At 41.8% G+C, this 15,750-nt stretch overlaps 1 protein-coding gene across 1 annotated transcript in view; it reads left to right on the forward strand.

Annotated features, from left to right (window-relative positions):
- The first annotated feature begins 3,300 nt into the window (after positions 1-3,300).
- The window catches only part of LOC130017222 (protein ZAR1-like), a 62,953-nt gene continuing 50,503 nt past the window's right edge, over positions 3,301-15,750 (forward strand). Inside the window, 5 exon segments of the mRNA XM_056107942.1 lie at positions 3,301-3,459; positions 3,461-3,925; positions 4,443-4,470; positions 4,473-4,534; positions 7,852-7,926. Coding sequence (XP_055963917.1) covers positions 3,301-3,459; positions 3,461-3,925; positions 4,443-4,470; positions 4,473-4,534; positions 7,852-7,926 — 789 coding nt within the window.

Here is a 15,750-nt window from a genome sequence, read left to right on the forward strand (position 1 = left end):
CATGCAGAGCCTCAAACCGATCATTTAGGGTCTTGACGAAGAAGTCTGACCATCTTATAGGTGGGCGTCCACATGATCTTTTGATGTCCCGTGGAATCCAATCAGTAATGGCTCTAGTCCAGTGGTTGTCTGTAAACCTCATTACGTGTCCAGCCCATCTGATTTTTGATGTCTTGGCAAATGAGACAGCATCCCTGATTCTTGAGCATTGACGGAGATCAGAACTCCGGATTCTGTCTCTCATTTGAGTGAATCGTGATATTCCAAGCATAGTTCTTTCGATTCCTCTTTGAGAGACCCGAATAGCGTTCTCATCCTGTTTTTGTAGGGTCCAGGTCTCTGAGGCATATGTTAATGCAGGAAGAATAGTGGAATCAAAGAGATGTGCTCGTAGCTGGAGGTTCTTTGTCCTTTTAGTTATTTCTTCAATGCTCTTGAAGGCATTCCAAGCCGCTCTCTTCCTCCTGTGCAACTTAGGTGCCAGGTCATTCATCATGTTGATTTCTCGACCTAGGTATATATAACTGTTGTATTCGGAGATGGTGGTTCCGTTGAGAGCGAATGGAGCGTCAGGAACAAGGCTGTTTCTCATAAACATTGTCTTCGTAAGATTCAGCTGTAGTCCTACCTTTCCACATTCACGGTCAAAGTCGTTCAGCATTTGTGCCACTTGGCTGATGTTTGGTGTTATTAGAACGATGTCATCAGCAAAGCGGAGGTGGTGTAGTTGCCGACCATCTATCTTCACTCCCATATTTTCCCATTCCAGTCGTCGCATGATGTTCTTGAGGGTGGCACTGAAGAGTTTTGGTGAAATGGTATCACCCTGCCGAACCCCTCTCTTGATATGGATGATTACTTCTTTGTAGAATGGTGAGATCTTGGTAGTGAATCCGCAATAGAGCTCACGAAGGATCCTGATGTATTGAGTTTGTACGCCCTGATTGGCTAGGGCTTCCATGACCGCTTCCATCTCAACAGAATCAAAGGCCTTCTTTAAATCAATGAATGTTAGACAGAGTGGCATCTTGAACTCCCGAGATACCTCAATGAGCTTGGTTACTGTGTGGATATGGTCGATGGTACTGAATCCTTTTCGGAATCCAGCTTGTTCACATGGTTGTCCTTCATCTAGTGTTCTGCTAATCCTATTCAGGATGACTCGAGTGAATAGTTTGTAGATGACAGACAATAGGCAGATTGGGCGATAGTTGCCAATGTCGTGGATGTCTCCTTGTATAGTAGTACAGTCCTGCTGGTTTTCCATTGGGATGGAACCTTGCATTCAGACAGGTAGCATGTGAAGAGTCGAGCCAATGTATTGATGAGTACTGATGGTAAATTCTTCAGGTGTTCAGGTCTGATCTTGTCTGGACCAGGTGCTCTTTGTTTCTTTACCGACGAGATGGCATGTTGGATTTCGGAAGGGAGAACATTGGGAACGACACTTGCCTAACACTGTTCAAAATTTGCGTTTTTTCATGACCTAGAAAATTCTGCACAGGATTCAGGAACTGACCAGAACTGACCACAGACCTTTGCTCCTTCCAGAATTGACCTGCTGCCCTCCTCCACCACTTTTTTCAAAAGTCACTAAAAAGATAAAAACACAAAAATGAAATCTGGACTTACAGTTAACTGTTTAAGGCATAGGTTGAAATCCAAATAAATATATCCAAGTAATCCAATATTTTGTGCATTACATAGCACCGGCGATATAGTGCCATATTCTCATCATTGCATTACCTTGTCAGTGCCACATCTCTCCCTTTATCTAGAGATAAAGTGAGAAAAGTAATTCTAGTGTCTTGGATGGGCTCATCAGTACCAGAAGGATCGGAGGGAAGGGGGCGGCAGAGTGTTGGATCACACCTATGGCATTCAGGGGCTCTTTCTGGCTCACAGCTCTACTTCAGGAGTGCCCCTAAGCAATGCTGGGGTAGGTGGCCATCATACTATGGTCATACAACTTGGATCAAACCCAAGTTGGGCAGGCAAGGCAAGGTCTTATCTTTGTATTATTTCTCAGACACCAAACTGCTCTTAAACTGAACAGTGGAAACAAGATAGGATTAGATAAAAATGTGAATTCCACTCTGTTCACCAGGTGTTGTTTTAGCTCGATAATCAATAATCCTTAATCTGTAGCAGGAAACCATTACAGATGGATGTCAAGTCTTATGATTATCTAGGATCCTTTCTCCATTCTTCCTTGAAAACTATCATATACAGAACATTTTTGGCTGGTTCTGATTTGTGCTTTATAAGCAATAGCATGTTTAATTTTATTATAACCTTATAATTGGTTCATATTGTGAGAAATGGATTTTAATTCTACTGTATTTGATTTCATAAATATCTTAGGTATCTGTGATTAAATCTACATTTACCTTCTAAATCAATCCACTTCCCAAACTCCTGAGGGGAGGAACCTCACAGAGCAGAGAACTAATGATTTGTGAATGTAAATTAGTGAACTAATGAGAACCGTTATCATGTCATATAATTCTCTGAAATATATTGTTTTTTTATACACAACTTCCTCCCCAACAGCCCATGCACCACCTGATATTCTTTGTTCCTGTGGTACAATCATTTCCGTTCATTAACTTTCCATGGGCTGGAGCTATAACACAGTGGTAGGGCATTTGCCTTAAAAGCGGCCAACATGGCCGACTCGAGTTCGATTCCTCCGCCCCTCTCAGAGAGCCTGGCAAGCTACCGAGAGTATCTCGCCCGCACGGCAGAGCCTGGCAAGCTACCCATGACGTATTCGATATGCCAAACACAGTAACAACAAGTCTCATGATGGAGACATTACTGGGCCCGCTCGAGCAAATCGATGAACAACGGGAGGACCGTGAACTTTCCACAACATTCTTTCTTATTCTTCTAGTGTAGCTGCCCAAATAATGTACTAGTTGTCTGTGATTGACTCTCTGTTTTACAAATCCTAGAATTGGTTAGAATCTCAAATATGAAAAGCAATGGATTGTTAAGTAAAGCTTGTGCGTGGGAATAAGAAGTGAGAAATGAAAAACAGCCTTGGAAAAGACTCAGGAACAGTGAATTTTTAAGTCCCCCGGTTAACGTGAGTAGCACGGAGAAAGCAGTTAGGAAGCAAGTGGAACGAGGCTTCAGCAAGTAGGCAGATGGATGTCCTTCAATTAGGGTAATCAGCAGCAGCTCCCATCAGAACCTGAAATAAATAGAGAAGCTTGAAGATAGGCCTGAACCAAGCCTAGTCAGGACGCGGGCTGGGCTTGGATACTGCGCTGTGCTTGGGTTCCTGGTGGCCAGATGGAGCGCTTTGCCTGTGTTCCCTATCGTTTGTACCCAGGATATGGAGACCTGATACCTTTGGGCCAGCCTGGATTCCAGCCTGACTGGAGGCAAAACATGGGTCCCTCCACTTTCCTGGCCAGAACAGGGCTTTTGGTGCCTGCGAATATTCCCTCACTACTATGTGGACCCTTACAGGAGGGTGCAGTGTAGGGCTATACTTTCCCAGATGAACCCCAACCTCAACCTGCTGCTGGGCAAAACCAACACCAAGGAGATGGGAGTGCAGGTGAGTCCTCGAGTGGGCAAAGCTGTACAGTGCTTGTTGGGGCCTCGCAACTCACACAGTGGCTGGAATCAGAAGACGCCCCTGCCATCCTGGAGGGTCTGTTGCCAGACCATCAGCCACAGGAACTTATTCAAGCGGTGGAAGAATGAGGACAGCAGAGAGAAGAAGGTGCTTCCAGGTCCTGCAGAAAGCAAACAGCAGCAGTCATCAGTGCCAAGGGCGGAAGAAGACCAGCAGGAGCAACTCTGGTATTGGAATAAAATGGGGGAGGAAGATGCCAAGGGGTCTCCAGAATGGAAGAGCGAGCAGCCACAAGGAGATGCCTCCCAGCGTCTTGGAAGATCCAACTTCCAGGTGAACTTCCTTTCCCTCTCCATCCTCTTGTCTCTTTTTGAGGCAATAAAAGTGAAATCTTTGCTTGCTTCTTCTCTTTGTTGAAAGGGAAGACGTCCTAAAAGATTATTTTACATGCCCTGTGTTTTGTGACTCTCCCTACCTTCCCTGTAAGATAAGATGCCAACTCTCAACCTTTAAACACCAAAAGTCTAGGGTCACTGCATTGCAAGTTTTCGTGCATGTGAAATGTGTATTCAGGTTTTTGTGTTGTGAAGACTGTGATTGTGATATGGTGGAAAATGGAGGGGAAGGATAGGAGAGACAGCAAGAGGCACAGATGAACGCTTGAGAGATAAGATGTTAAGTCAGTGTAGTGACCTTGAGAATAGGTATGACCGAGCTTAAGGAGAGTTTTTATTTTTGTCTTACTTGTATAGGCAAGAAGAAAAACATAATCCAAGCCTCTTTCCCTTACCCCTACACCCTCATCATGCTTAATGACGTCCCTTTCTTTCTCTCCTGCGTCCACTTGCAGTTTTTGGAACCAAAATATGGCTATTTTCACTTAAAGATTGTAAGACCAGATGGGAGAGTGCTTATGTGTGGTGCATAGCTGGAACCAAGAAGGTAAGAACAAATGGGTGGGACATGGGAATAGGTGTAGATGTTAAGTGGAGGGAAAATGTTTCCCAGTAGTGCATGAGCATAAGACTGTCACATTCAGCTTTGCATTCTCAGAGCCAGGCATATCACGGGTGCTCTGGAAGTGTTTGAATCTGACTGAAATAGTCGACCCACTGAGCTCCTCGGCTTCTGGACCATATCTTGGTGTCTGGTAGTCCTTTTGGACAAACTGTCAGTTTATGTCGATGAACTCTTGCATAAAAGACTTTCCATTATCACTTTTGCAGTTGGCGTATTTTGACTGGGATCAGGTTAGATTTCCAGTCTGTCCACAAGGTGGAGCAAGAATTCACTGTAAACTTTAATCAACCAGAGACTTAATTTTAAGTCTCCAGGTTAATTTGAGTTATCACTGTATTCAAATGGGAGAAGAGTTTACATTACATTTTGCATTTCCAAGTTTTCTTGAACAAGGTCATTGTACATGATCATTTGAGTATCCGTCTCCTTTCACGGAGCATGGCAATTTCTTTGTATTACACCTCCAATCTAGCTCATGTTTTTTGTTTGTTTTTGGTTTTGTTTTTGGTCTTCCATGTGGTGATCAGGAGGCCCAGGGGCCCCTCCTGGATCAGTTCCTACGTGCAGGGGATCTTTAGGGCCACACCCAGCAATGTGGAATAAGCGGTGCCAGGGATTGTACTAGGGTTACTGCATTGCAAGGCGTGGGCCTTAACCCCCATGTATGTTAAATGAACAGCCCATAGTTCGTTAACTTCTATAAGCACAAGTGCTTAAATTTGAATTCCCTGTGTCATTACCTTTTAGAAAATACTTTTCTGGCCAAAGGCAGAGGGCAAAAATCCCATGCTAAGATCTGAATGAAACCTTGACATTTAGGCTAGACCTTGGAGGCAAATAAATAGGTTTTTGTTGTTTGTTTGAGGAGCATGGGAATTGAACCTGAAGCATCATATATGTATATACATATACACAAACACACGCACATATCTTTATATCTATATATTTACATATAGATACATCTATATAGATATGTAATATATTTATGTAGATATAGATATGTGCTAGCTATATTCCTGATCTATGTCAGACTTCTAAGCTATGTTTAAAATTATTCTCCTTTTTTGTCATAAAGAAAAAGTCCAGTGGATTTAATCTAAGACACTGGGATATGAAGACAACACACAAAACTCATCCTCAAGAAATATATTCTGACATAAGTGACATAGATGAAATGAAATTCAGTGGTAGATTCAGTGACACCTATGGGATGGAAGTGATGCAAAAATAACAAAATAACATAGGAAGAAAAATAATCCAAGCAAGATTTTATCTTTTTTTTTTAAATGATTTTTTGGGGGCTTTTGAGCCCCACCCAGCAATGTCAGGGATCACTCCTGATGGACTTGGGGGGCCATATAGGTTGCTTGGGATTGAATATGTGGAGTGTCAGGGATTGAATCCAGATTGGCCGCATGGAAGGCAAGCACCCTACCCACTGTACTATCACTCTTCCCTCAGGATTTTAAAGGATCAATAGGAAGAGGGATTCAAGGATCAAGTAAGGCAGAGAGAAAATGTGTAGAGAATGATGCATGAGTCCTAGAAACCATGTGAATAGTTGGTAGTTAATGAGAAATTTAAGTTCAAGGAGGTAGGGGCATATTGAAAATTGAAAATGTAGGGGCTAAAGCAAGTGAAAACAGAGATAGACAAATGGGACTATCTTAAACTAAGAAGCTTCTGCACCTCCAACGAAACAGTGACCAAAATACAAAGACAGTCTACAGAATGGGAAAGGATATTCGCTAAATACACAACCGATAAGGGGTTGATATCAAAGATATACAAAGTACTGGTTGAACTCCACAAAAAGAAAACATCCAACCCCATCAAAAAATGAGGAGATGAAATGAATAGAAACTTTCACAAAGAAGAAATCCGAATGGCTAAAAGGCACATGAGAAAATGCTCCACATCATTAATCATCAGGGAGATGAAGATCAAAACAAAAATGAGATATCATTTCACACCACAGAGACTGGCCCACATCCAAAAGAACAAAAGCAACCGGTGCTGGCGTGGATGTGGCGAGAAAGGGACTCTCCTTCACTGTTGGTGGGAATGCCGACTGGTTCAGCCCTTTTGAAAAACAGTATGGACGATTCTCAAAAAATCAGAAATTGAACTCCCATTTGACCCAGCAATACCATTCCTGGAAATATATCCCAGAGAGGCAAAAAAGTAGTCGAAGGGACATCTGCAATTGTTTGTTCATTGCAGCACTCTTTACAATAGCCAGAATCTGGAAAAAACCTGAGTGCCCCAGAACAGATGACTGGTTAAAGAAGCTTTGGTACATTTACACAATGGAGTACTACATAGCTGTTAGAAAAGACGAAGTCATGAAATTTACATACAAGTTGTACTACATGGAAAGTATCATGTTAAGCGAAATGACTCAGAAAGAAAGGGATAGACATAGAAAGATTGCATTCATCTGGGGAACATAAAGTAACAAAATAGGAGACTAACACCCAAGAATGGCCGAGATTAGTACCAGGAATTTTGCTCCATGGCTTGGAGGCCAGCCACACATGCTTGGGGAAAAGGGAGCTCAGATAGAGAAGGGAGCACCAAATAAAGGGTGTTGGGAGGATCCTCCCAGGATGGGAGAAGCATGCTGAAAGTAGACTATAGACCAAACATGATTGTCACCCATTGCCTCTTTTGCAAACCACAACACCCAATAAGAGAGAGAGAACAAAAGGGAATGCCCTGCCACAGAGGCAGTGTGGGATGGGGGGATGGGCGGTGGGAGGGATACTAGGATTTGTGGTGGTGGGAAATGGGCGCTGGTGGAGCGATGGGTATTTGATCATTGTATAATTGAAACTCAAGCACAAAAATTTGTAAGTCTGCAACTGTACCTCATGTTGTCTCACTAATAAAAAAAAAAGAAAAAGAAAATGTAGGGGCTAATAGTCTGGAACTAAAGATCAAGGGTCTACCTGGTGCAATGAGTAAAATTAACAATTACTGCACATTTGAAGAATTTACTATGAACTCTATAATTATTGGGCAATTTCTCAGAACTGTAAAAAATTTTTTTACAGGTGAGGCACATGAAATCCAAGAGTAAGAAAAGTAATTGATAGACCAGAGCTGAGGATAGAGAGTGGGTAAGAGCACTGGGTTAAAGAGTGAGTTAAAGGTCAGGGAATGGATTCCTTGGATTAGGAACTGGGAGCCTTGGGTACATATCAACCTGCATTAAAAGAAGACAAATTTCTCTTTAGGTGTATTTCAAACAACTCTGTTGCAAATGCCAGAAGAGTTTTAACCCTTATCGAGTAGAAGCAATCCAATGTCAGGTAAGCAGATAAGACACTTATCTTTTGTATCTGCAGTGTTTACATTTTGGCAGGATAGGGGCTGGAGGTGGTCCTGAGAATTTCTGACCCTAAGAATGGAGGATAATGGGCAGCAAACCATACTGGTAAACTTGGAGCCTTTTTTTGCCTTTTAACAGGTCTGAATCCTTTTTACATTCTGGTGACTACTAGACTGATGGGACTTTGCTAATTCCAAACGCAATACTTATTTAGGTTCAGAAGATCCAGGCTCACCAACTGTCAGCAATACTTGCCCAAACACGCCAGGCAGTTGACAACTAGTGATTCTCAGCAGGCCAGATATGGAACTTGGGGCCTCAAGCATGCAAGACATGTGCTCCAGCCCTTTGAGCTATCTCCTTAGCCCCATTAGTTCCATTGTTTATTTTGGGGTCATACCTGGCTGTGCTCAGGGCTTATTCCTGGCTCTGTGCTCAAGGAATATACCTGGCGGTTCTCAGGGGACCACATGTGATTCTGGGAAATTAAACCAAGGCTGGAGTCAGGGTAATAGTACAGCAGGTCCAGAGAGCTTGCCTTGCATGTGGCCAACCCAGGTTCAACACCCAGATCCTATATGATCCCCTGAGCCCTCTGGGTTTGATTCCTGACTGCAGAGCCAGTAGGAACTCCTGAGCACTGCTGGTGTAGCTCCTCAAGTGCCCCCTCCCCCACCAAAAAAAGAAACTGAACCAGGATTAGCCAGGCAAACTTCAAAACCTCACCTTTCTCTACCCTAGTCTTTTCATTCTTTTAAAAATTATTTCCTTTGTTTGTTTGATGTTTATTTTGGGGCCACAACTAAGAGATGCTCTGGCATTACTCCTGGCTCTGCACTCAGGAATCACTCCCAGCAGTGCTAGGGGGACCATCTGGGTTGCTGGGTCAGCCATGCAAGCACAAGGGTCAGCAAACCTGGGTCAGCAAGGCAAGCACAAGGAGCCCCTTCGCATTCCATGCTCTGGAGATCAAGTTGTACTGGGGATTACATTTAGGACCTTATGAATGCAGGTCACGTGCTTCAACCCTTCAAGCTATCTCTCTGGTGTTCTCTTTGGCCATTCTTAAACTTGTTTGCGCCTAATGTATTTGTTTTGATTTCCAGCAGTGTTATATGCCTAGTAATGATTTCTTTATATGTATTCTGCTGGAGATTCATAGTATTTTCTGAAATTGTAGGTAGAGAATTTTATTGCTTTTGGAAAATTGTTAGCCTAGCATTGTGTAAGTACACGGGATAAATATTTTTAAAGTCTCATCTTAGGAAAGTGGCACTGGCAAGGTTCTTTAATGGAGTGAAATGGTTTGTTTTTTAATTTTTAAACTTGTTTTCACATCTTTTTGAGTCACACCCAGAAATATTGAGGGATTACTCCTGGTGATGCTCTGGGACCCTGTTAAACCTGGTGCAAGACAAATGTCCTACCTGCTATCTTATCTCTTTGGCCCCTATTGGAAACAGTTTAAATGAACCTTACTGTGCATAGAAATATGTTTGAAACGATGGAAGGGGCCCCTTGAATCAAATGTTTGACAACTGTTGGGAATAAGGGTCAGCTCCCCAAGCTCCCCACATCCCAGCAGGCCATTCCATTTACCTGTGATTACTCACAAGGTTGGTCACGTTCTTGGATCCCACCCATCAATTCAATAATATCAGAGAAAAAATAAGTATTGCATTTGGAATTAGCGAAGTCCCGTCAGTCTAGTAGTCACCAGAATGTAAAAAGGATTCAGATCTGTTTAAAGGCCAAAAAAGGCTCCAAGGTGACCGGTATGGTTTGCTGCTCATTATCCTCCATTCTTAGGGTCAGAATATACTCTAGGTTTTACTATAAACATACATGTACATAAATATAAAAATATTTAAAATTGGTATATATGTAATTTATATTATATAGTTATGTATTATATATAACAATAAAATACTTCATATATATTCAAACAAGCAACAAATCATGGAGGGAAATATATAATATATATTATATATAATATATATATGTATATATATATATATATACCTCGAAGAGCCTGGCAAGCTACCAAGGGTATCATGTTCACACAGCAGAGCCTGGCAAGCTCCCCGTGGCATATTCGATATGCCAAAAACAGTAACAATAATGGGTGTTATTCCTCTGACCCGAAAGAGCCTCCAATATGGCAGCATTGGGAAAGATGAGTAAGGAGAGGCTGCTGAAATCTCAGGGCCAGGACAAATGGAGATGTTACTGGCGCTCACTCAAGTAAATTGATGAACAACGGGATGTCAGTGATACAGTGACAGTGAATCTCTTTTGTCATTCTGTCTTTCTTTCATTACTCAGAATTCTTAGCATGTATACCCTTTTATGCTTTCTTCTATATTTCCTATGCCTAAGTCTCTCCTTGTTTCACTCTGAGTAGTCCCTATGAACAATTAAAGTAGTTTAAGCTGCTAACTTTATTAATTAAACTACCTTTTCTCTAATTTCTCTCTAAGATCCAACTCATCTACTATTAAAGCTATGTATTGAATTACTGATCACATTACAGAATTTTTCAATAATGGATTCTTTTTTCTTTTTAAAGATAAGACTCTTTAGAAAAATATTTGCCCTCGAGCATGTGAAGTATGTTTTTTAAAATACTGTATCAGTTAAGTTCCCTGTGGAACTGTCACTGCCCTTTATTTATTTATTTTTTTGGTTTTCAAGTATGGCTCTGTGTTTCTTCACATAGTTGTTTATTTTTGGTTGAGTATTAGATAATTACAGATAAAAAAATTTGGAGATTGTTTGATCCCTAGGACTAATATCTGATTTTACAGAAGACTTTTTTTTTTCTAGTAGGGGATGGGGACACTAGCAGTTTCAGAACATTATTTTCCAGTCAGGGTTAAACTGTTTTTGAAGTTGATCTTTGGCATCTGTGAAGTTTGATCTGCTGTGGTTCATCCTTATTCTTTGGGTGTAGGTTTTCAGGATTCCAACACAAACCAGAAGTATTAATCAGGGCTTTTCCATTGTGGTATATATAAGATTATAGATAGTTTCATCAGCTAAACAAATTTTCCCCAGTTTCCTGCATCTTCCTAGAATAGGCAGATACCTTTTAAAGAGAAAACACAAATATCACACTCCTTTGTATTTTTATATTTGGTTCCAAATGCTTTGATAATCCTATAGTGTTTCCAAACAGTTATTTTTTTTGTGGGGGGGGGGTGCAGTGGGACCTTGCCCAGTGTGTCTCAGAGATCACTCCTGACTGTTGTTGGGAGACAATGAAGTGACAATGCAGTTCCTTCCAATGATCTTTTTTATTTCTGTGTTCTAGTATCTTAAATAGACATTTGTAAAGAGTGGATCAAAACTATATACCTCATTATTGTTAGAAACTAAAATCTATCTTTAAAGCAGATTATGATCAATACCCAAAAATCCATGGCTTTCCTATATGCAAATAGTGAAAGAGAAGAAAGTGACATGAAGAAAACAATCCCATTCACAATTGTGCCCCAGAAAATCAAGTACCTGGGAATCAGCTTAACTAAGGAAGTAAAGGACCTGTACAAAGAAAACTACAAAACTCTACTTCAGGAAATAAAAGAGGACACGAGGAAATGGAAAAATATCCCCTGTTCATGGATGGGGAGAATCAACATTGTCAAAATGGCAATACTTCCCAAAGCACTGTACAAATTCAATGCGATCCCTATAAGGATACCCATGACATTCTTCAAAGAAATGGAGCAAACACTCTTGAAATTTATATGGAACAATAAGCCCCCACGAATAGCTAAAGCAATTCTTGGGAAAAAGATAATGGGAGGAATCAACTTACCTAACTTCAAGCTCTACTACAAAGCAGTAATAATTAAAACAGCATGGTACTGTAACAAAGCAGAGCTGCAGACCAATGGAACAGAGTTGAATATACTGACATCTCCTCCCAAGCATATGATCATCTAATCTTCGATAAGGGGGCAATAAAAGTGAAATGGATCAGGGAAAGCCTCTTTAATAAATTGTGCTGGCAAAACTGGACAGCTACATGCAAAAAAGTGGGCTCAGATCTCTGCCTAACGCCATGCACAAAAGTAAGATCAAAATGGATTTATGACCTCAACATAAGACCGGAATCCATAAAGTTAATTGAAGACAAAGTTGGCAAAACCCTCCATGATCATGGATCACGGATCACGGTCCTCCCATTGTTCATCAATTTGCTGGAGCGGTCCCAGTAACGTCTCCATCATGAGACTGTTGTTACTGTGTTTGGCATATCGAATACGTCGCGGGTAGCTTGCCAGGCTCTCTCTGAGAGGGGCGGAGGAATCGAACTCGGGTCGGCCATGTTGGCCGCTTGTAAGGCAAACACCCTACTGCTGTGCTATCGCTCCAGCCCAACCCTCCAAGATATTGAAGCTAATGATATCTTCAAAGATGTCACGCCACTGGTCAAGCAAGTGAAAACAGAGATAGACAAATGGGACTATCTTAAACTAAGAAGCTTCTGTACCTCAAAAGAAACAGTGACCAAAATACAAAGACAGTCTACAGAATGGGAAAGGATATTCACCAAATACACATCTGACAAGGGGTTGAGATCAAGGATATATAAGGTACTGGTTGAACTCCACAAGAAGAAAGCACCCAACCCCATCAAAAAATGGGGTGAGAAAATGAACAGAAACTTTCGCAAAGAAGAAATCCGAATGGCAAAAAGGCACATGAGAAAATGCTCTACATCACTAATCATCAGAGAGATGCAGATCAAAACAACAATTTTACACCACAGAGACTGGCCCACATCCACAAAAACAAAAGCAACGGTGCTGGCGCAAATGTGACTAGAAAGGGACCCTCTTTCACTGCTGGTAGGAATGCCGACTGGTCCAACCCTTTTGGAAAACAGTATGGACGATTCTCAAAAAATTAGAATTTGATCTCCCATTTGACCCAGCAATACCACTCCTGGGAATATATCCTAGAGAGGCAAAAAAAAAGTATAGTCGAAGTGACATCTGCAATTGTTTGGTCATTGCAGCACTCTTTACAGTAGCCAGAATCTGAACTGTTCATTTTTATCATTATATAAGGTTCCTACTTAAATTGACAAGGTTTCTTACCAAAAATCTATGTGATGCTTCTAGGTTCAGTTAAACATCTCCCTTTTGATATGTGCATATTTTAATCTCTCCATAATTTTACTTTCAAGCTTTCTTTATTCTTTTAATAAAAGTGTGTCTCTCTGAGTGAATCCTAGAAAACCCAGGTATGTGAGACTTTGCGACTGAGATCTCTGGATTCAATGAGAGCGGGAACGGGGGATCCCCCACCCATATCCCCCTTTTTTCTGCAATTCAACCACCACACCCATAAACTACCTCTGACTGGCACCAGATAATCTCGACATCGACCACCATCCAGATCACATGTCCTTCTCTCCCGGAAGAAAACATAACACGACACTCCCCATAACCATGCCACTGAACCGAACACCAGGCCGTTTCACTTGGGGCATCCTGGAGGGGGGTGGGTGAGAAACCTCCCCGCCCCAAGAGACCCAGCCCTGGCAGCTGAAAACCTCCAAAATTCAACCACCACCATGCTCATGGTTGTTCTCTACAGGCTCTGGCCAAGCCTCACCTACAAGTAAACCTATTCCTGGACCAGTGCCACGCGACACTTTATACCACATACCCTACCCATACTCCAAGAGTACAGCACCATATATTATGGGGTTCAAAGTTGCAGGCAACCAATCTTAGAAGGAAATATTTTTTTACAAATATATATATGTATATATTACAAGGCTCAACCTTTAACAGCATGTTAATGATTTCTTACAGAAGGGCTTAAGGCCTCTCAAAGAAATACAACAATCTTCACACTCTTTCCTCTCAGGAAACTTTTTTGTAGCATTTTCAGAGGTTTTTCATAATAAACAGTACAAAATAGATTATTTCAGTTCTGCTTTGGGGCAGGAGTTGGGGTTCTGGATGGAAACATCCAAAACATGGTAATGGGAAGCTGTCATGGTGGGGGATTGGTGTTTGAATATTAAATGTAATCAAATATTGTGAACTACAGCAGGTAGGGCATTTGCCTTGCATGTGGCCGACCCAGGTTTGATTCCTCCTCCCATCTCAGAGAGCCCGGCAAGCTATGGAGAGTATCCCAACGGCATGGCAGAGCCTGGCAAGCTCCCCTTGCGTATTCAATATGCTAAAAACAGTAACAACTAGACTCACAATGGAGATGTTACTGGTGCCCACTTGAGCATATTGATGAACAACGGGAAGACAGTGCTATAGTGTTACTTTATAAAAATAAAAATAATTAAACTATGTCTCTAATTAAAAAAGAAAATATATGGGCTGAAGCAATAGCACAGTGGGTAGGGCGCTTGCCTTGCACACGGCTGACCCAAGTTCGATGTCCAGCCTCTCGTATGGTCCCCTGAGTACCGCCATGGGTAATTGAGTGCAGACCCAGGAGTAACACCTCTGTATCGCTGGGTGTGACCCAAAAGCAAAAAATATATAATAAAAAATTAAAATAAACTCTGACTATCCTAATTCTTATGGCCAGTGGCCATTAGACTCCATTGTGGATGGATGCAGGGTAGAAGGAGGGGTGTGAGAAAGGGAGGTGCTGACCTTCATCCTCACTCACAGGAGAGTCAGAGATAGCACTGCAAATGAGAAAAGCAGCAGCAGAGTAAGCTTATCTTTTCTCTTCCAAAAAGAGAGTAAAGTATCAAGATAAATGGACAAAGGCTCTGATGTGAATTCCTGCGGGGAACGTGACCAGCATCACAGGAGAGCAGAGCCAACCTAGAGATACTTTTTTGCTTTATGAAGTCTGGGGATTATTTGGCTTTGCCTGGTAATAACAGTCATGCCGCACTTGTCAAAACACTTGGAGGGAAAATGTAGAACTGCTGTTTACAGGTGTGGGCAGGGGGTGCTTCTTTTGATTCTTCTCATTTTTCTGATTTCCTTTTATGTTTGTGAGACCTGATTCACAACCACCATAAGTTGAAAACCACCCAAATATCCCTTGATATTGGAACGAATGAATAAGTTCCATTTTCTGCCTTTTAATTCATCATCACGCTGCCCTCCAGATAAAGGCTATTAATTATGTCCTTCCAACTAGTCATGAGAATTCCATTTTCCTCCCACACTTTCCCAGCATGGAATATAATAAACTTTGATTTTCATCTCTGAATTAGGGATAGGGCATGAGGTCTCACTTCATTTCAAATTTCTTGGATTACCGGCCATTTTGGACACATCACTTGATCACTTGACTTCCTGTTAATCGTTGATTTGCTCGAACGGGCGCCAGTAACATCTCCATTTGTCCCTGTCGCGTGCTAATGTAGCCCAATGGCGTCTGTTCGCTCTAGGAACATGAAGAGCCTCAAACCGATTGTTCATGATCTTGAAGAAGTCTGACCATCTGGTAGGTGGGCAGCCACGTGGTCTTTTGACTTCCCGTGGAATCCAGTCGGTAACAGCTCTAGTCCAGCGGTCGTCTTTAAATCTCATTATGTGACCAGCCCATCTGATTTTTGACACCTTGGCAAACGAGACAGCATCCCTGATTCTTGATCGTTGACTAATGTCGGAACTCCGGATTCTTTCTCTCATTTGAGTGAAACGTGATATTCCAAGCATAGCTCTTTCAATTCCTCTTTGGGAGACCCGAATAGCGTTCTCATCCTGTTTACATAGGGCCCAGGTCTCTGAGGCATATGTTAATGCAGGAAGAACAGTGGAATCAAAGAGATGTGCCCGGAGCCAGAGGTTCTTCG

Source organism: Sorex fumeus, unplaced genomic scaffold, assembly GCF_029834395.1.
Source record: "Sorex fumeus unplaced genomic scaffold, SorFum_2.1 ptg000183l, whole genome shotgun sequence".
Classification (NCBI taxonomy): domain Eukaryota; kingdom Metazoa; phylum Chordata; class Mammalia; order Eulipotyphla; family Soricidae; genus Sorex; species Sorex fumeus.